Raw genomic sequence first — 20,899 nt, 5'->3', positions numbered from 1 at the left:
AAACGCATGAAAATTTTCAAAATCGTAATTAAAAATAATATAGTAAAAAATATACGGTTGCTTTTATTAATTTTTATTACATACATGATGAAACAAACTAGAAAATTTAATATTTGATATACTATATAATGGAATTGGGTTTTAATTGAATTTTTTGCTTATCAATTGTACGTTTAGGCCTTTAAATAATTTTAGCAAGAACTTTATATCAATAATTTTGTTGACACTCATTGTCATCAAATCAAAATTTATCGATAATTTTTTTACACGTTATTAAAACATTTTGAACTTGACTTTGGAACTTATTCTTGGAGTTTTACAACAGAGATTACAAAATGATTCTATTAGTTTATTTCCCACACAAAACCAATATTAATTAAAATTCTTTACAATATTATTTAAATCTTCTTTATAATATTTATTTTATTTTTAAACATTTATAAAAATGATGCTACTATACTAATTTGGAATTGGCCGAAGTTTCGGAATCATAAGGAAAGAATTTTTTTAGTCAAACATTTTAAAATAAATTCTGCTGTATTATTTTTTCACCACTTTCTGAATATTTAATTATTGGTATGTTGTCAAGCAATAGAATTTTATAATATTAGTGTATGTACTATATTATTTTCAATTGCAGATTTTTTCTTACTGACACTTACTGTTACGAAATTTAGTGTGAACATAAACCATATTAGAATCTTGATGTTCGTAAAAATCGGTTACACTAATATGCAATTCCTGTCAGCTACTCTCTCGATCTGAATTAGCAAAAGCGATCCACTATTTGTTTTAGTGAAAATGTCTACTAATTAGTAGTTATATTTTGTAAATCCAACTTAAGCAGACGTTTTATTGTTCCAACCAAATTTGTATCAGGTGAACCAAAGGTTCATTGACAGAACCAATTTTGGGTTGCTTCTATAACAACCGTATCGGTTTGTTGTCCACATGAAACATTTTTCTCTGTGTTTAGTATTTTCAGCTTTAGTAGTAACTAACTTTTTACTAATTAAGATTTAGAGAGTACATACATTTATATAATAATCTAAATAAGCTAAAAAAGAACTATAATTCTGATTATGATTCTATTAGCTACCTCCAAAGTTATGCTTTTTTCAAACTTTCGAATCATCAATATTTAAGAATATTAAAATGAGATTATTAAATATAAAAACATATGCAACTTAATTTTTAATTACAGATGCCTGTTACCGACATTCAAATTTTCAGCAAATCGTCGTTTGTGTAAAATGTTTAGCCCGTACGCGAACCTTTGAAGCCGATGAAAGTCGATAAATGTCGGTAACAGTCATCTGCAATACAACGAGGTTTAGCTAATCTAACAGTAATCACCACCTGGATGAACCCTATCTCTTAATATATGATTTATATATCGACACCCCCATTCCGTACTGCTCCACGTCAGGTTAGGACGCTCCACACAGTCTAAACGAGACATGGAGCAGCATGGAATGAACACGCCGATATGTGGATATATAATCTAAAGTAAATAGAAAAAAATAAAAAATAAAAATTCAGGCTCTTCTGGATTGTTATTCTCGCAACTAAATATATCCGATTTACAGGTACGGGCAACGGGATGCATCCCGCACCGACGACGCTTTCCTCTGCCGTGTACCGGATGCCACCGCCGACGGCCGGTGGCATAAACGAGCCTCAGGAATGTCCTTACTGCCGACGTACCTTCTCCTGCTACTACTCGCTGAAACGTCATTTTCAGGACAAGCACGAGCAATCGGATACGCTCTACGTGTGCGAATTTTGCAATCGCAGGTACCGCACGAAGAATTCACTGACTACGCACAAGAGTCTCCAGCATCGGGGCTCCAGCGGTATGCTAAAAAGGTTGCTCAAGACTTCTGCAATTAAGAATGTCCTTGGCAACATGCAGCATGTGCAACTGCAGCAGCAACCCCAATGAAAATGGTGGTATCATCATGGTCTCCCCGGTCCCACTCATTACCATCAGTATCGTAATCAGTATCATTCATACCGTCGCCATTACAACGGTAATCACATTACTTGCAACAATTATACTCGGGGAAGCCATGATAAACCAGGGACGTGGGGATGATTTTCGTTGCACGAAAAAGTCTCCACAGAGACTAATTTCCGTTCGGTGGAAAAAAATTTTCTGACTTTTTCTAAAGCAACGACCTTGACCTCACTTCGTCGGCATCAGATTGAAGGTTAGACCTCACCGATCTGCGATTACGTCTTTCCGTTCTTCTACTAAGAATTCAAGACTGCTTTTAATCCAAAGAAGAGGGAGGCATGGACTACTAGGAAGAATCCAACGAAGAAAATGCTTATTATTATTTTAAGCAAAGTCAACTTTCGATTAGGAACATTCCAAACACCCACCTTGGGTGATTATTCGACTTTATTTAAATTTATTATTCGAATGCGAAATTTATTGTTCGAATTTAATTGGCCATATAATATTATCCTAGCCCGAGTACAGGATATGCACGCTATCAAAATCAAAGATAATCTCTAGTTCTTTGGCTGATAATCGTTATCTATAAGGAGACCTACTTCGCGAATTAGCTTTATTGAATGATCGAAAAAAGAAGTCCTTGGACTGACATATTATTATTAAGTGCGTTGGGTGCAAATTGCAGAGTGCATACCAAGGTTTTGGTAGACTGAGTAATTGGTAGGTCAAAAGTCGAGAAAAAAAAATCAGCGTGAATATCTTGTACTGGAGAAACTTTCTGACATCAAATTGATCTCAGCTAAAAAGATTTATTATTGAAAAGATTTGAAAACTTGTGATAAATTTTCTAGATAATTTTTTGAAATTTGAATAATTTTTTTGAATTAAAATAATTTTCTAATGCGTGATTGCCACCGAGGTCATGGTGCAGAAGGAGAATTGTAATAGTAGAGAAGACGAGCGTGCGCCGGCACTCGCGTATTACAGTATGCGTATAAAAAAATGTGTACGATGAGTGTGGAGCAAGGAGTATCTAGTGTAAACAATATACATATTATTTTAGTAAAGTCGAGGGTACGAAAGATAAAAAGGAAACAAAAATTAGGCAATACTATTCATTATCTTAGGCCTAAATGAAATTCAATTACAAAATCTAATATGCTCAAATTCAACAAAGTCTCACAAATCCAATGCAAGGGAATGGTTAGCTTTGGATAGGATTGGGGAAGAGGGAGATGAATTAGGGGTGTATAAAAGTATAAATTCTACCGGGTTTTTGATGAAGAAAAAAAAGTATGGTGTATAGGTCCATTGCGCGCGAAAATTACAAACTATATTTTTAACTCTTTAAAAGTAATATTTTGAACTGTGTATATACATATTATATATTCCTACGATACTAACGCGAAACGATATTCTCACGTTCAGGTTTTATAAGTCTTGCGACCTTATAGATAAATCACAAGCAAATCGGACAGTGGAAAAACTTTTATACCATTTTAAAGAATCCTTTTGCAAGATATTTCATTTTATCCAATTGTCTGTGTGTTTTACATTCACCATAAAGGCTCAATCGCGAAATTTAAAATATATATCGTTTTGCCTTACTTTTCTAGTTTCAAACACATTTTACGAAATCTTCCACAGTCCGATTTCGTAACAATTCATCCGTACAAGTGAAAAGAACTCTAAAGTTGTTCACCGTAACATATTCAGGTCTTAATCTCAGCGTAGAGGGAGAAGATAAATTGATGTTTTATCACGTAAGCGCAAGAAAAATGCCATTATATAGCTAAAACATAAAATGGAGCAAGTACAAATTATTGACGAAAAGATAGAGCAGAGTTGCGTATCGCATTTACGTTTCGTAGAGCAAGAAAAAAAGTGAGGATAGCTGAGAATTTAAATTACGTCTTTAAAATTGCCTGTGACGTTCGCTCGACAAGGAAAAAATTTATTTAGACAAAAATCCAAACTCCTTCGGACATATCTCTAAGCACGAAGTATACCTTGAAAATTATACGATTCTAGCATTAGTAGCCTTCGTAAGCGGTGTGCAAACTCAAAGAATTTCGTTAAAGTATGATATTTATGTACTAGAAATAATCTTCTTGTGCGGCTCGTACATAATGTGGATAAAAAGCGAGATTGGCGCATGCCAGATTGCGAGATGTATTGTATATTAATCTTAAATTATTTTTTTCGGACTCCAATCGTTAATGAACGGTGGAAAACTTTTGCTAGTGAAATTGTACCTAGTCATTTTCGGAAATTCTGTGATTCTGTGATATTCGATGGGAAAGGCAAATCTAGAAGGGTACGAGGAGGATACAAAAATTATATTCCCGCAAAAATTCCACATTATGACGACAGCGCAGATTATATGTAAAAGCTAAAAAAGTATGAATTGGCTCTCATAATATTGGGAAATTCTGTGATGTTCTTCAGTTTTATATACTAAGGATGGATACTGAGGTTGTTTAAAAAAACGTATACGGAATTACGTCGATGTTTAGTGTTGTATAAATTTTAAAACGACTGCACAAAGATCTTCCGACGGCTGAAGTGTAAGTTGGAAATCACTGAAAATCACGACAACTGATCCGGTTGATGTTAAAAATACTTTTCTTTAATCAAAAGCTGCATTGGAAAAAAATCGGTACGATACCAAAGGAGAATTGACTGTCTTTTGTTTTGTTTTGAAGGCGATACCAAAGTTTATAATTATATATTATTAGGTCGAGGAAAATGCACAGAAAATTGTCTCAACGGGATCAGTTTTCGTTGTGAGTCGTGGTTAATTTGTACAAGTTTCGACTAACATATCTTTCCGGGATACATTTGACCCGCCGTCTGTTTAAACATAATTTATATCAAAGCGAAATTATAGCAAAGATATGTAATATAAAACCTATGATATACTAATGTGCCAACAACACCTTCAAAATTGCAAGGGAATTAGGTCTTTTACTATTTACACTGAATGTAGCTAGAAATGCGTCATATCTTACAAAGAAAAACACGATGACCATTATTGTCATTGTTCTAACAATTATCGTCATGGGCGTAGCGTTCAAAACAAAAATTTATTGTATAAAATATTAAGGGACTCTTCGAAACCTAATGCATGGATTCTTTCGTCTCATACATTAAGAGAAAATCTCTGGGAAAGCAAATATTTTAAACTAATCTATTTTTATTTGCAACTTTATATCGTAAAATGTACATATGCAGTACCCTAAGGAACGGAAAATCCGTTGCAAATCCGAAATGCGTTGACACGAACGAATAGCTTTCGTAGTGAAGAACAAAATGTTGCAAAGGTTTTGTTTTGTAATTTGAGGATTTGATTGTGTTATTAATGAAACTTTACGTTTAAACGTTGACTTTGAGCTTTTGTTAAAGAGGAATTCACTTGGCTTAGGAAGTTTTCTCTCACGCACAATATACTGACATTTTTGGAAATTAATATTTTGTTCGTTAAATCCGAAACTTCCTTATTGAAAATTTCGGCATCGCAAAATACGTAGGAAACCACCTCAAAAACAACGTCGTAAATTGGGATGATAATTGACGTACTTTTTAACGACTATTACGACATCGTGACGTAAAAAAAAAATTTTGCGTCCATAGAGGGTTGTTTATTTTAAAAAGTGTTTCGAATTTTACAAAAAAATTCGTAGAAACCTAAAACCATAATCGTCAAGTTCATGAACGGCATAATAATTAACAAAATAGTTTTCTGCGTAATTGGCTTATTAGTTTATTGCGACATATACAATGTAAACATAAGATTCTATTAAAGTTCATTTGAGTGAACAACATAAAAGTACAAACTAAGCGCTGGATCTGAAATGAACTTTGAGAAAATCTTTTATCTAGACTGGCATTTTGTCATCATTGAGTATTAAGCCAATTTATACCGAAAACTATTTTGGTCATGATTATGTGTGTTTTTCTATTTTGTGTATGGTTACAGGTTTATAAGAAATTTATATGATAAAATTCGCGGAACTTTTTTTTATAATAAGAAAGCTATTTACATCAAATTGTTTACCAAGTCACCGACGTACGTCACGTCTTTGAAACTTTCAATAAGGATGGCCAGTTAATAGTGAATTCTCTTTCATATTGTAATTTGATTTTACAAATAGCGGGCCTGATGTTTTGTTGAATTTTTAGAAAGTAACTCGGTATGTAGGACGGTTATGTTAAGTTGTTTTTGAATATGGATTAATTTGCGTTTGAGCCGGCAGCTGGTGAAGCTCAAGTTAATTTTCCTGGCGCTGTGAAGAAACTAATTTGATATGCGAATTTACTTTCGAGAAGGCTGATTTTTATAATTTTTAAAATATCAGTTTAATGAAGGGAATCAAATTTATTTGTATTTGTTTTTTCCTTTTATTCCTGATTTAGAGGAATCGACTGATTAGACTGTTTTGATTGGTTTAAAGTTTTCTTGTTGATGTGATATTGACGTACCAAAGAGCATTGGGAAATTGTGTACCTTCTCAGACCACGTTTTGATATAAAAGGGTACGATATTTAATGTAATTTTCCAATTTTTAGTGAAAAATACTATTCTCGAAAATTAGAATGATACTAAATTGTTTTTCTTCCATTGACATTTTTTGTTGTTGAAATTTTCGCATTACAGGTCTGAGAATTTATAATTTAAAAACAAAATCTTTTCCTTCAAGAGAAACTTTGTTTTCTTTAATTTTTTTCAAATCAATAATTCTTACTTTCGCTTTTAACATTGAAAAGGGTAAATGAACGAGCTATAGAGGGAAAGAGATCAACTTAAAAAAATAAGGAAGTCAAAAAAACAATACGTCTTCGAATCGAAAGCTTAGGGAATTTAATTATGAGAAATTGTCAAAGATAGGTGAGAAAGACTACTTAGATTTATTTTTATTATGTCTTCAAAAAGACTTTAAATATAATATTTATATTGTGCCATAACTAATATTAACGAACCTTAAGTATAAAGTAATTGTTATGAAAGTTTTTAAATTTATCGAATGGGAAAATTGCAAAAACACAGGTATGGCTACTGTCTATGGGTGTAACTAATTGTACTGTAATTAAGGAGTAGGCGTTATCATAAGTCAACTATATCATCACGTTTACCGTAACAAGAGAAGTTAGAGTTTCAAACAATCATCTCTTCACCTATCGTCTCTCACATCATGATTTCATGATTTGTCCAGTATATCCTTAATGAAAATTAGTTTCACAGAAACTAAAATACATATTGTTTAACATCACGCAGGGTATCATCTCGTAATCGTGCGAAATTTAATTTTCCCTGATACGTCAAAGGACCAAAAACCACTTGTAGCTTATTTAAGTGGAAAAACAACATATCAACAGTTGACCGATAATTTACACCCTCCAGGCATTATTGTTTAATTTAGATACAAACGCGTTTTTGAAGGAACTCTTTTTGCGAACTGAAAATGACGGAAGCTAGGTATAGAAAGCAGCATATCGAACGGTTGTCGGAGGAGAAAGAAGGATACTAGTATTTTAATTTTACGTATCGTGAAGTATTCGGAGAGAGGTGGAAAGTATTTGAAGGATTTGAAATGAGAAAACGATTGCTTCATAATGACAACGATTTTTCCTGTAATATATATTGTGTATAATTAACTCCTATTCTCAACAAAGTTTTGAGTAAATGAAATCGTGAAATATTATGATATTGTAAGAATCCGCTCAGCTTGAATCCTCTCTTCGAACTTTTGTACATTATTTCTTCGCACGATCACGCCACTATCAATCATATCCATATTCATCATCACGTTTGTTTCACGCAACGTACTCTCCCTTTGGAGAAATATAAATATAACAAATAGATACATACCTTAGGTTCATCGAAAATAGAACGTCTCGTGCTCTGATTATTCTTTACGTTTTATCTTTATTACATCTTAATTTTAATAACTGATTTCTTATCATCTACGCGAGTTGTAGTTCAATTTTAGTTGAGATACATGTACGATAGTGACTACGAGTCGATGGCACGTTATGTTAATTTTTATGTACATACGTATACATATTATATATTATATTATATATATTATAGGCCTATTTTCTAAGGTGTCTCATTGGCTCTTTATTATTATTATTATTATTATTATTATTATTAATATTATTCAAGTTACATTACGTCCGCTCTCGAAGTGATTGTTGAAATATGTTTATTGTCAAACTTATCGAATACCTATATTCTAATGATTATTATTGCGAATTTTTTATCTTCAGTTCGAATATTTGAATTTCAAACTCGTGATCGACGATTTGGACCCAATGAGGCGACTCAAATGCAGTGACCAACTTTTTCTTGAACTATCTTTTTGTCCTCTCTCAAGCAACGTGTCGCCTTGGCGAGTTTTCTTCATTTTCTCTTCGTCAAGAGACACTTAAGTTTCCATCACGTTGATGGAGTCGCAGTTTTTATCCCGACATTATTAAGTGATTTTTTATCCCCACGTCATTAAAATCAGGAAGACAACTTAATAAGAGATAAGGCCGGCTGTCGAGTATTAGAGAGAGATCCTGAAATAAAGTTTTATTTAAAACAATTGTATAAAATATCTGTAACTTCAATTTAATTGCTAAAATTTGTATTGAATGAATGGTAGTGAAATGGCTCAATTGCGATTTTGATGAAAAAAATGATGTTAGGGATCTTTCGAAAGAATCGCAGTCCGACTAATTTATAATGTAACAAAGTGCAACACGCTGCCTTGCTGAACAGTACAAGTACAAAACGAATACAAATACATAAAACATGTCTTCGATTTAATGAAAAAGAAAGAATTTCTGGTAGTTAAGGTATCAAAAATTGTTAATGATAAGGTAATGAAAAAGCAAAGAAAATCTCCGTTAGTAACGCCGTACGCGTTCGTCACAAATATACCTCAGTTGTCGAGGCCTCAGAACCTGCGCATTTTGTGTACTTCAGTTTATCTTCGACGCCTTATGCTGGTCAATTTCGAGAACTATTCACTTTTTCAAAAAATCAATGAAAAATCGAAAAGGAAAATGAATAAAAAAATTAGATTCGGGAAAAACGTGAATAGTGATTGGAAGGGTCCGAGTAAAGACGTGGCACAAATGTGGAACTGCAAGGCTGGCTGGAAAGCATTTTTTACAAGTTAAGAAATTCATAAAAGGCGTAATTGATTCACCCTCATCGAAAATGAAAGTAACGATTAATCGAGACAAAAATCTAACAAATCATAATCTAGCAACGAACTCAACACTGCCAAAAAATCAAAGCAAAGACCGGCGAACTTTGCTGAGATTAAAAACTCAATCTTGCCTTCGCAGTCCACTGTGCGAAATCAGATATACTTCCCCCATGTATGTCCGTGTTTCTCCAGTAATAGTGATCGTTTTCTGAGGTCCGGCAATAACAGATTCTCATTTAAAGCTACAATAGTTAAGCTACAATAGTTGTTGTACTTACGTCTCGTATTTTATCAACACTGTCTGAATAATTCTGCGCATGGATTGTTCGCATGGCTCAAAATAATCCTGTTCAATAAATAAATAAAAAACAATTTACAGGATAAATAGTAATGGAACCTGATAGAATTCAAAGCCCTGGGGATTATTTAATTCTACTGAGAGGGATTGATCTCAATTTCTCAGAAACAACGTGATGCCAAGGTCGCCATTAATTCTTCGGGACCTTGAAAAATGTTTCTGAGATATTTTATTTTGAGCGATGCAAGTGAATCATGAGCAGACAGCCAGTCGCCATATATTATTATATTTTACAGAATATAAATATATTGTTCCGTTATCGCAGTTATCATTCATGTAACATAATCAAGCGGTTAATTAATTAACGATCAAGATTCTTAAGCGAGCTTTGTAACAATCAGCTTCTGCCAGATGTCCATAATTCTAATCAATCAATAATCGCCTGCCGTCGAGATTCATTGATGAAAAATCACTGAACGCAAAGTCTGCCCGTTTTCTCCCGTTTCTCGATAACAGACTGCCTCGACTGTTCGGAAAAAATCGAGTAGAGACTGGATTCCGTACGTGGCAATGAGGATTCTATATTTTCTAAGAGATTTCCCTTCTCCAAACTGTCTCCAGTCTCCACTCGGAGAGAAACAGCAATCTTTTTTATCGCAATAGCCACTTTTATGGAACATAATCTATAATCGAGCATTCCAAGTATCGACGAAAGAAATAATATAGAGAAAAATGTTGATTAACAAAAAAATGATTAGGAGAACTCGAATTCCGTGGAAAATGAGAAAAAAGTACGGAAATCGTACATATTATAAGCATTCGACATACGAAGTGGTGAGACTATTAGTTGAACGCGGCTTTAGAGATGGAATGAATTCCGTGTCTCTGATGTGCATCGCATCTTTAGGCTATTAATATAACAATTATACGATATGATAATTAATATATATAATTATATATTATTAAATAAGTGTTTATTCGCATTTTTAACATAATAAGGAATTATTATTATAAAAATTCAATAATAGTTGTTGGTGTAATATTATGAAATAAATCTTTAACGATAGACGCATGAGTTTTTTGTTTTCCTTTGTCTCGATTTCGTTAAGTCAAATTTATAAAATCAGTTTAGTATAGCAAATTAAAATTAATAAACCTATTTTAGATTTTTGCGGTCGCCTTTACGAGCAAATAGAGAAAACTTTGCATACCTAATTTGATAGTTATATTTACAATACAGTTGAGGAACATAATTTGAATTTTTGTTAATTGATACATTATGTATATAAATTATATTTTGTCTTAAAAGAAAGGTATAAGGTTCTTGATTTATATTCTAGTACAAAGGCTAAATATCTAGTTGGGGATTCAAATAGCAATGGAAAGAACATAAGAATATTTAAAAATTTATAATAATCTTCATCTTTTCTGCATCTCTACAATAAGAATCATGTTAGTTTTTACTGCAATCATTACAAATTATTTTAGATACTTAGATAGACAAAAAATTATCAACAAAGAATTAAGTTAATTTTCCATCATAAAATGTGAATAGTAGATACAATTATTCAGCAATTGCGATATCAAAATATTCTTGAATTAATAAGCTAATAAAATATATTTCAGAAATACCAGGACAATTTTTAGGTATCTAAAACTACATACTTAGAAGAAAACGATTTTTTTTGCTTTTCTACAAATAGTTTTCGTTCATCATTATTATTGATGAAATAAAATTTGATAGCACATCTTCTGAAAAAACACTTTCCATATTATGTTGCTTTCAGCTTCAGCAATAATTGATTTTGATTGATTGATTTTCTACATAAAACAGATACTAACATATGTGGCAGTACAGATTCTAAGAAATTAAAATCTATACTTAAAAACTCAATGCGGCTCATTCTAAAAACGAGAAATCTATAGAAGATAATTTAATACATATTTTTCAAACCCTACGCAATAAATAAATAATCCTATACCACAAAACTTTTGCAAATTTAAATTAAGTCTACCTGACATTTTTTTATGACCTGTATATTTTATGTCGAGGTTGTATATTATCCGTTGAGGTTAAGTGATAATTTGAAAACAGAATGAAATTATAAAAAAACCTTCAAAAATGGTTTTGCCTATTTCTTAGAAGACAATAATTTCTTAGCAATTTCTATTACTAAAGTAATTGATTAAAATAAGGCAGTACGAAAAATAATTTTTGGTTACTTTTCAATAAAAATTTATATTATTAAACATTTTAGTTTAAAAGTGTATTAAACGTGGCACATAAAAGCCCTAGAAAAAATGAATTATATGCATCTTATTTTCAAGGGCAGTAAAAAATATTTTTGTCAATGGAATGACAGACCTTGATCTACTAATTTAAATCAAAATGTTTTTTATTTTCAAATCGTAAAAAATTCCTCACCAGAGAAAAATAGAGGGGTATTTAGCGACTGGTGCCTGTACCTAGAGCCCAGAATTCTTAATCGATTCTGATAAGTTTGTTAAAATATGCTTAACTAAACTCTGAAGAGAATCATGAGCGCTGATTTTTGCATTAATTCTTTATTGCACTTATGCTGTAACAAATAAAGTGAAAAAAATGGTAAATGTTATATCTTTATTTTTTATCTTTCCGTACACAATCGAAATATACTCTGCTGAAATAATCAAAATAATTGCAGTGACACCTAATACGAAATTAATTCATGAAATTTTAAAATGAATTGTACCAAAAAATTAAACGTCTATGATTTTATGATTAAAAAGTTTTTGTCAGCACTGTACTTTCAGTTACTGTATTTTTGGAATAACATTTATTAAGGGCATGATATACTTCGTCATGTGGCAAATCGGGTTCAGCTCCCCAGGTTCCTAAGTATCACACACATTATTCAAATTTGGCAAAATTAATTTTTTTGAATTAACCCACAGAAAAAGAGTTGGGGGCGTCCATTAACATGTTCGCTAACATGCCCCACATTTTTTAAACAAAATCTTTATTATTGCAGGAAAAAATTCGAGGAACTTAAAACTGATAAAATCGATAATTTTTTAAGTATCATATGCCCTTAACTCTATAAACGAAATTCTATAAGCAAATCCATTATTCGGCCCTGTATTACCAAAAATACATGCTGCTTTAGCTCAAATTAATGTTGTAAACAAATGAAAACAACGAACGCACTAATCGGCCATTTATTCACAGAAATTCGTTCTGAGCTTTTACTGAAACTGGTGTTTAATTACAACAAATTTTTCTTCCAACATGTTTGCTAATTTTATAAGCGAATTCTGTAAACAAATGTACGATTTGGCCTTTTATTTACAGAAATACATACTGTTTTCACTAAAAGGATTTTAAATTGACTGACAGTGTTGTATTGTGTTATGACAAAAAACGATCCTTGCTGATTTCTGTTATTGTTTAAAACATTAATCAATATTTTGCAAAGATCGACTTTTTCCACAACAAAAGAACAAATTTAAAATCGTGTTAGTTAAAACCAAAAGTATTTTGGTGAATAAAGGGTCGAATAGACATTTTGTATATATAAGTTATTTATATAATTAATAAAAAGATTGGAAAAATAATGTCTCCTGTTGGAACATTATTATTAAACAAATTTTAAATCGTTTTAGTCAAAGTGGAATGTATTTTGATCATTGGCGAGTAAATAGCCAAATAGTGCGTTTGTTTAATGAATTTTTTTATTACGTTAATCAATGTTATCGAATAATAAATTTGCCTAATTTTTCATCACTCTGAGGAAAATTTCAAATAATTTCTTATGAAGAATTCAATTACTTCTTGCCTGAAATACATAAAGTTTACATGTTTTTGAATAATTTGTTTATAAAATCAATAAGTATTGATTGGTCACAATATTTTTCATGGTGCACACTAAAGGTGGATTTCAAAGCAGAATTGCTGAAAAAATATGCTTTGCATCATAGAACCATCAAATTTGAAATTTGATTATATAATTTGTTTATAAACATTATTTGGAACATTTCATGAATTAATTTCTTATATTAAATTTCACTGCAATGACTTCGATTTATTCTGAGCTTATTTTGATTATTTACAAAAAGATAAACATAAACTTGTGAAAATCACAATTTATAACTTTATTTGTTGACACAGAAATGCAATAAATTGAAAATTAAAAAACCGGCTCTTAAAGTTTTCTTTAGAGTTTGCTAAGAGAATTGACAAAAAATGATCAAAATCGATTAAGGTTAGCGACTAGCTACCTTAAATCTTGATAAGCTTATATGTACCTACTTTGTACGTAGTTTTTTCCGGTCTTACATTTACTAATCTTGCTAATTTTAGGCTTTTTAAAGTAATTTTGCAGAGCTTCAAATAAAACTTTTCGCACCATGTCATAAATAACTGATACAATATGTCGGAGTTACAAGACTCTAGTACTCTTAGTATTATGAATAAGTTTTTGCAACACACGCCTATCTTATCAGTCTGTTGAAAATAATTTGAAATATTTTCTCTGGAACTTATTCTTTTTCCCCTGAACGTTAGAAAGAAGGAATAGAAGATTGTGATCCCAAAATTGCAAAACTCATATAATTAATCGCAAATCATTTGAAAGGGAAATTTGTGTTTTTTGTTGGAAAGTAGAATGTGCCTCGAGATTATAAGAACCCAGAAAGGAGCAGCGAGGATAATTTCTTTCATTAATAGATGATAAGCACCCATCTGTCAGGATCCTAATTAAAAAATTCTCATGCATGAGCAACTATTTATTTTTATTTTTGTATCATTATTTTATTTACATTTTTTCATTTGATTATTCAGATTCGTATTCATAAATGCCGGAATGACTAAATTAATAAATTACTATAATTTCCATATACATATTTTCAAGTTTCACCAAGAGTTATTAGAGTTACATCATTCTCGGAGTCAACAAATTGATTTTTTTATCGTCTTATTCTTACCTATAACTCTTTAAGAATATGCCTTGAAAATTTCAAGTCAAAATTCGAAATACTCTTGGAGTTCTAACCGGTGCACGGTAGACGCGCCGCATGAGCTCGACGCCCAAGTACAGGGGTTTTTGTCCGCTATTTGACTACCTGCTTGAAGAGTCAGAAGGGATTTTTATGGACCTGCCATAGCTTATTGAAGGTGAGTAGGTGTTGTATACGAAAAATTGCTTCACAAAACTTAAACGCATTTTTCTCAAAACCGTGCTTTTACGATTGGCTAAATAGCTATGACTTAGACTATTATGAAGAAGATTGATAAAGATCTTCTTTAATTTTCATCTTGATTTTTAACTGAAAAAATTAGATTTTTGTAAAATATAATCCTACGGTCCGCCATTTTGTAAATTTTTTCCCGAAATAAATGATCGTAGTCTATTCCCTAGCCAAACATGAAGTCTTTCGAATCCCATTTGATGATTTTGTTAAAGACGTTTCAGTCACTTGCAATCATGCCCGCCACAAAAAAGAGGACTTTTAATTGACCGCCAGAAGCAGCTATAAAATGCTGATAAAAAAATTATGTAAAAATTTTTTCTTATTTTTTAAATTTTAAATTACATGTATGAAAATATCCAAACCTATAAAGTCGATTTTTGTTTATTTACCAGCCCATTAAAAATCGCAAAAATTAGATATCGAGAAAGGGGGGGGGGTACCCTTAAACTGGAGTTACGGAAATTAATGAATCGTGAAATTAAATCCTTTTTCAAGCATAGATTTTCAAGTCGCTCGCCTTGCTCATTAACTTTGTTTAAAGTTGAAAACTAAAAAAGTGGTGTTATTTCTTGTTTTGAAAAGTAAGCTTTTTTTAAAATGTGAAGTTTGAAACGCGAGCCGAAAGCGAGTTTTGCAATCACCTGAGTCAAAAAACTCCTCTGCACCAGCTGAAAACTATATTTTTCCCAACAACGTGAAGAAAAGCGAGTTTCGACACAATAAGGAGTGACTTGCAAAGATAGCCATTAAATTCAAAAGAAAGACTTTACATTACATTCATAAAATGTTTACTTTAATCTATTTTTCGGCTTTATTATTACTTTTTCCAAAAAATACAATAAATGTCTAAATGAAATTATGTGGGCATATTTCAACAAAAGAATCAAGGGTCGAGATTCTGTTGAATGACATTACTCAAACTGGTAAACGATTGGCATCGTTTTATTGTGAAATATCTCTTTTGCTTTCGGCGAACGTGCTGATTGGAGTTATAACCGTTCTACTTAATCGTTTTTTGGTCTGATTTACAATGAAAACTCAATTATTGTCTTTCGACATGAATATCATGCCAATTTTTTACGCCAGATACATCTTTGACAGTTTTCTCTATGCAAATGAAGAAAAATTGGTTGCATCCAAAACCAAACTTACTTTTTTTAAAACAAAAAATGTGTCAGCTGCTTCAAGGGAAAAAATACTTAATATTTTGGTTGATTAATAAAATATACAAAGAAAGGCCCAAGTTCATTATTATAATTATTTAAAAAAAGGAGTTGGGTCTCTAAGCACGGTTTTTGAGAAAAATTTAGATTTGGCTTAAAAAATTCGAAAAAATCCCTACAGTATCCACTAACAATAAGAAGTCGATTCCACATTAAACGAACCACCCTAGTCCCCCCTATTCACCCCAAGCACCCGTTACAAAAATGAAATCTTCACGACTTCCATGCAGTGTGTTTGGAAAAAAACCCAATAACAAAAAAAATACATGTATAGGTTTTTGGGGTCGCTGATTTCAAATCCACGGTTTGTTGACCTCCATCACATTAGATTCAAGGTCACTTGAAGGACAAACTGCAAAAAATCCAGAAAAATACATACATAGGTTTTTGGGGTCGCTCATTTTCAATCCAAAGTTCGTTGATTTCCATCATATCAGATTCAAGGTCATTTAAAGGTCAAACTACAGAAAATCCGATAAAAAAATCTAGAAAAATACTTTTTTTTATCAACTTAAATTCAATTTCAAATTCCTTAATAAACTACACCTGGTCGAGGACAGAGTCCATCCAAGATCAGTCATGGGACAGAAGTCTCGAGGATTTTGGCATGTTGTCAGGAAACAAAACTCTCGAGTTAGGCATTGTAATCCTGCAGTTCCGATCCGTCACCAGACTGGGGGGTCATACTTATTTTTTAAAATACACACATCCACTAATATCGTCGAACCTTTTTGTTTATTTTTGTTCACTAGATAATCTTCGGGCCGCCGAGCCCGACCATCATACTACACCCTCGACACACACACACACACACACTGAACTTTGACAGATTCATGAACGTAGTCGTGGATCGCTAATTTACTCACGACACCTCCACTTCACGTTGACAAGAGGAAAATACGGCCACATAGGAATTTTTCACCGGCGGTTTAGTATTCGAACTGTCAAAATACTAGCAGCTGACAACTTTGAGCGCGCACTACGTATAGTAGGTGTGCGGGACTAAGTGTTCCGTCGCACAGGTGGCGCATGTGCGTGAAATGGCAATTTAACATGGCGATCTATGTGGAACACTCTAAAGCGAATCAGGGGGGTGGGGCGATCAGGGTAAATGGCTACCGACTATAGAACACTCAAAATTTAAGTGTGTCTTCACCCGCTTTGTTGCGTAACTTAGTCAGCAATCTAGGTGTGTAATCTATGGCCTAAGCGCCAATTCTGTACTCGGCGTCGTCGACACTCACTCTGTGTTCGACCATAGTGAAGCCCACCTCGTTAGTAATTTGTCTCCCATAACGACGCCAAAAATGCAATTATACGAAGTTAACCCACGCATCTTGTTTGGGCGTATAATAAGGCTCTCCTGTGAGGGACTAACTGAATTTCGCTTGGGCGTGTCGCCCTAATTGAACTTAGGACCGTTACGACATAATAAAGCCAGATAAATAAAAGGTATGTGTCTTCATTTCGCCTTCATCAAATTGTAATTAGCGCGTGGTCGATATTCAGAGCGATGGCGATAGTTTGCCAACAACTCAAGTGAAATTTGTTCTTTTCGAATATGGAATTGGATGTGTAAGATATTGATTTAAATTTTGTGCGGTAGTAAGAACTGACTAAGTGCAATTGTCCAAATGGCGGCGACCTTAGCTGACCTTTCATGTCAATAATGGACCGTTATGCTGGAAGTTCGTTAGCAAACTAAATCACATACCGAGGTTGTAATACTATACGCAGTAACTTCTTCTTTGTATAAGTTTGAGTGTATCATTTGTAAAATTTTTAGTGGGAGTCTTGCCGGCAGTGAGGATCAGATTAGCCCGATCGACCAGAATGGCGGCGACCTTCCTCGACCTTTTGTGTCATTCATGGACCACCATATTGGAGGGTCGTTAAGAATTCATTCATATGATTTCCGTAATGATCAGCCTATTTATAAAGTTTTTAGTGAGCGTCTGGTCGGTAGTGAGCATCAGATTAGCACGATCGTCCAGAATGATGGCGACGTTCATTGACCTTTGTGTCATTCATGGACCGCAATATTGGACGGTCGTTAAAAAATCATTCACATGATTTCAGTAATGATCAGTCTTGTTGTAAGTTAGGTAACTAAAATTAACCCATCAGGAATTAAGGAAGCATGTTTAAATAATAAGGCTTTACGCATAATTGTGTTTTTCTTCTACAGGATTATTTAAATATAGTGTGAGGCATCCAATGCCACCCACTTCAATAAATGATTGTTTTGTTGCCCATAATATCTGGTCGTACCTCAGTTGTTGAACATTGATTGTTGTTCTGGGTGTGTTCTATTTTTCTTGCTTAATTCCTCCTAACCCTGCCCCTCTCTGTGTTGAGCTAGTGGGGAGGTAAATAATAATGGGTATAAGTCAGTTAAAATCAGATTAGTATCATTTGTTCGTTTTAGGTTATTTAAATATTCACAAACGATCTGGCGTTCTTCAGGCAAAATTGTAGTCGACATCTCAAAATGTCGGTATGAGAACTCGCCATTCAAACTTCCTTCAAGAAAATTAATAGTTGGCCTAGCAATAGCCAATAGCCTGACAGCCTAAAATTTGAATAGTTATTCGCTGGAGTTCAGCCATTATGTTGGAAGAATTTTTAAAAATTGTTGATTGACTGAAAATCTGGACAATAAATAACCTGATAAAAAGCCAAGGTGCACCCTAAGAACCCGGAGCGACCTAAGGACTACCGCCTTCTGCATTTTTCTAGCAAGTGTTTTAACATATTGTTGACACGCAGGGATGCTTTTTAGGCCATTAGCGAGTGAAAGCTTGGCACCTCCAAGAGCGCCGATGATAAAGACGATTAGTTTAACAGAATATTCCGGGTACAATCGTTGCAACTCCCTTATAAGGTCTCGATACCTCGCTTTCTTTTCATTCTCCTTGGCTATGATGTTTTTGTCAGCTGGTGCCAAAAATTCGATAACAAACATGGTTCGCTTCTCGAAGTTAAGAAGAACCATGTCAGGCCTCGATTGAGCAACAGAAACAATTGTCGAGAATATAATGTTTCAGTATATGCGGCACTTCCCATTCTCGACAATTGACTCGATTTCCCTAGCGGAATTTCGTGGAGCGATAATAAGGTTAATGTCGTAAGAGTGACAGAGATGGTAATAAAGCATTCTTAGTGACGCATTGTGCCTTTGAATGTAGGTCGTTCCCGCGTGAGTTGGACAAATAGATAATATGTGAGCTAAATGCCCGGGGTGTGCATGGCACGCCCTGCAGCTATCATCAGGAAAGTCTTGGCTCAATATGTGGCGACTGTAGGTTAAGGTGCAAATGACATCGTATTGACATGCAAAAATGAAATCCTCCGTACCAGACTTCAATCCGGGCGATTTAAGGAAAGCAAACGTTTGGCTCACAAGACATTGACTGATCCTTCACATTTCTGTGGAAGATACGGTGCATCCTCTTATCGAGGAGCTGTTCACGAAAGTTTTTCTCTTGTGCTTTCTTAATCCGGATTTTTAGGAGTGAGTACTCTAGATAGATAAGATTTGATGAATTTTTCTCACCCCTAATACTGAAATTAAGTCCGAGTGTTTTAGCACCATCCTCCGCTGCTTTACACAGAAACGCTCCTTTGCCCACTTCTTCATTATTTCTGACCATTTTAATAAGAGGGTCTCTTTCATTTGCAAATCTATATCCTGTACCCAGAATAATCCTGTTGTGAAGACATTCAAGACTCAATATTCCGCGACCACCTTGACGGCGTGAGATGTACAGTTGCGGCACGCAAGACTGAAGATGCATGCTTTTGTTCATGTGCATAACCTTTCTTGTCCCGATATCAAGGGATGTTAGCTCGTTCTTCGTCCATGGAACTACTCCAAATAGAATAGAGTACTACCGGGACGGTAAGCATCTTCGTTGCAAATACTTTGTTCCTCGTCGACAGTTCGGAAGACCAAATTTGCCGGATAAGACGTTTGTATCTGCTTTGGAGAGTATCCTTCATAGATATCACATCCTGAATGCGGCTCTGTGGCACGCCCAGGCATGTATGAGTCTCTCCAGTGCAAAGGTGTCGTAAAGCGCTTCTATCAACGAGCTTAGGATCTTCAGGGATGCCATTGAGTTTTCCTCGCTTCAAATAAACCTTGGCGCATTTGTCTAACCCAAATTCCATTCCAATTTCCTTAGTATATTGTTTGACAATCCCCAGAGCTAGATGCAGTTGCTCTCTGTTTTTAGCATAGATCTTAAGATCGTCCATGTAAAATACATGAGTGACCTTGTACTTTCGATCTGCAGGTTTGCCGCACAAGTACACATCGGAATGGCGCAGTGCTAGAGATAGTGGCAATAATGTAAGGCAAAAGAGGAGTGGGCTCACGGTGTCGCCCTGAAAGACACCTCTCTGAAACGTGACCTTGTTAGTTGTCACACGATTTTTTCCAGATGAGATAGTAGATCTGGTTTCCGAAAGCGGCATCAATCTCTATATGCACCCAACTATTTGCGGATGAACCTTTAAGATTTCCAAAAGATAGATGATAAGTCTATGGGATGTCGAATCGAAAGCTTTCCGATAATCAATCCAGGCCATCGATAGGTCACACTGGTAGAATGCTGCATCTTTACAGACACATCTATCGATGAGCAGGTTCTCCCGACATCCGGCTACGCCTTTCTTTGAGCCTCGATGTTCATACATTTCTTGCCACACAGGCTCAATTGCCTGAACAATCCTATTATTTAGGGTAGCTGTGAATATCTTATAAAGTGTGTTCAGACAAGTGATTGGCCTGTAATTCTTCGGGTCAGCTAAGTTTCCTATTTTCGGCAAGTATATTGTGCGCCCTTCCACCAACCACTACGGAATCGGCTCTTCCGACTTTAAATATGAGGTGAAAATACGGGCAAAATACTGACGGGCTGAAGAAAACTTCTTCCACTAGAAGGTTTTGATACAATTTGGTTTGACCTTCAAATGACCT

At 34.0% G+C, this 20,899-nt stretch overlaps 1 protein-coding gene across 2 annotated transcripts in view; it reads left to right on the top strand.

Moving 5' to 3' along the window:
• LOC117174131 (broad-complex core protein) overlaps positions 1-8,050 on the top strand; it is a 69,549-nt gene extending 61,499 nt beyond the window's left edge. For both annotated transcript variants that reach the window (XM_033362923.1, XM_033362922.1), the window contains exon 6: positions 1,590-8,050. In XM_033362923.1, coding sequence (XP_033218814.1) covers positions 1,590-1,945 — 356 coding nt within the window. In that variant the 3' untranslated portion in view covers positions 1,946-8,050. The remainder of the gene's footprint in view (positions 1-1,589) is intronic.
• Positions 8,051-20,899: the final 12,849 nt, after the last annotated feature.

This window comes from Belonocnema kinseyi, chromosome 6, assembly GCF_010883055.1.
Source record: "Belonocnema kinseyi isolate 2016_QV_RU_SX_M_011 chromosome 6, B_treatae_v1, whole genome shotgun sequence".
In the NCBI taxonomy this organism is placed as follows: domain Eukaryota; kingdom Metazoa; phylum Arthropoda; class Insecta; order Hymenoptera; family Cynipidae; genus Belonocnema; species Belonocnema kinseyi.
The sequence above is the reverse complement of the archived record's forward strand: the minus strand, read 5'-3'. Positions and strand labels throughout refer to the sequence as shown.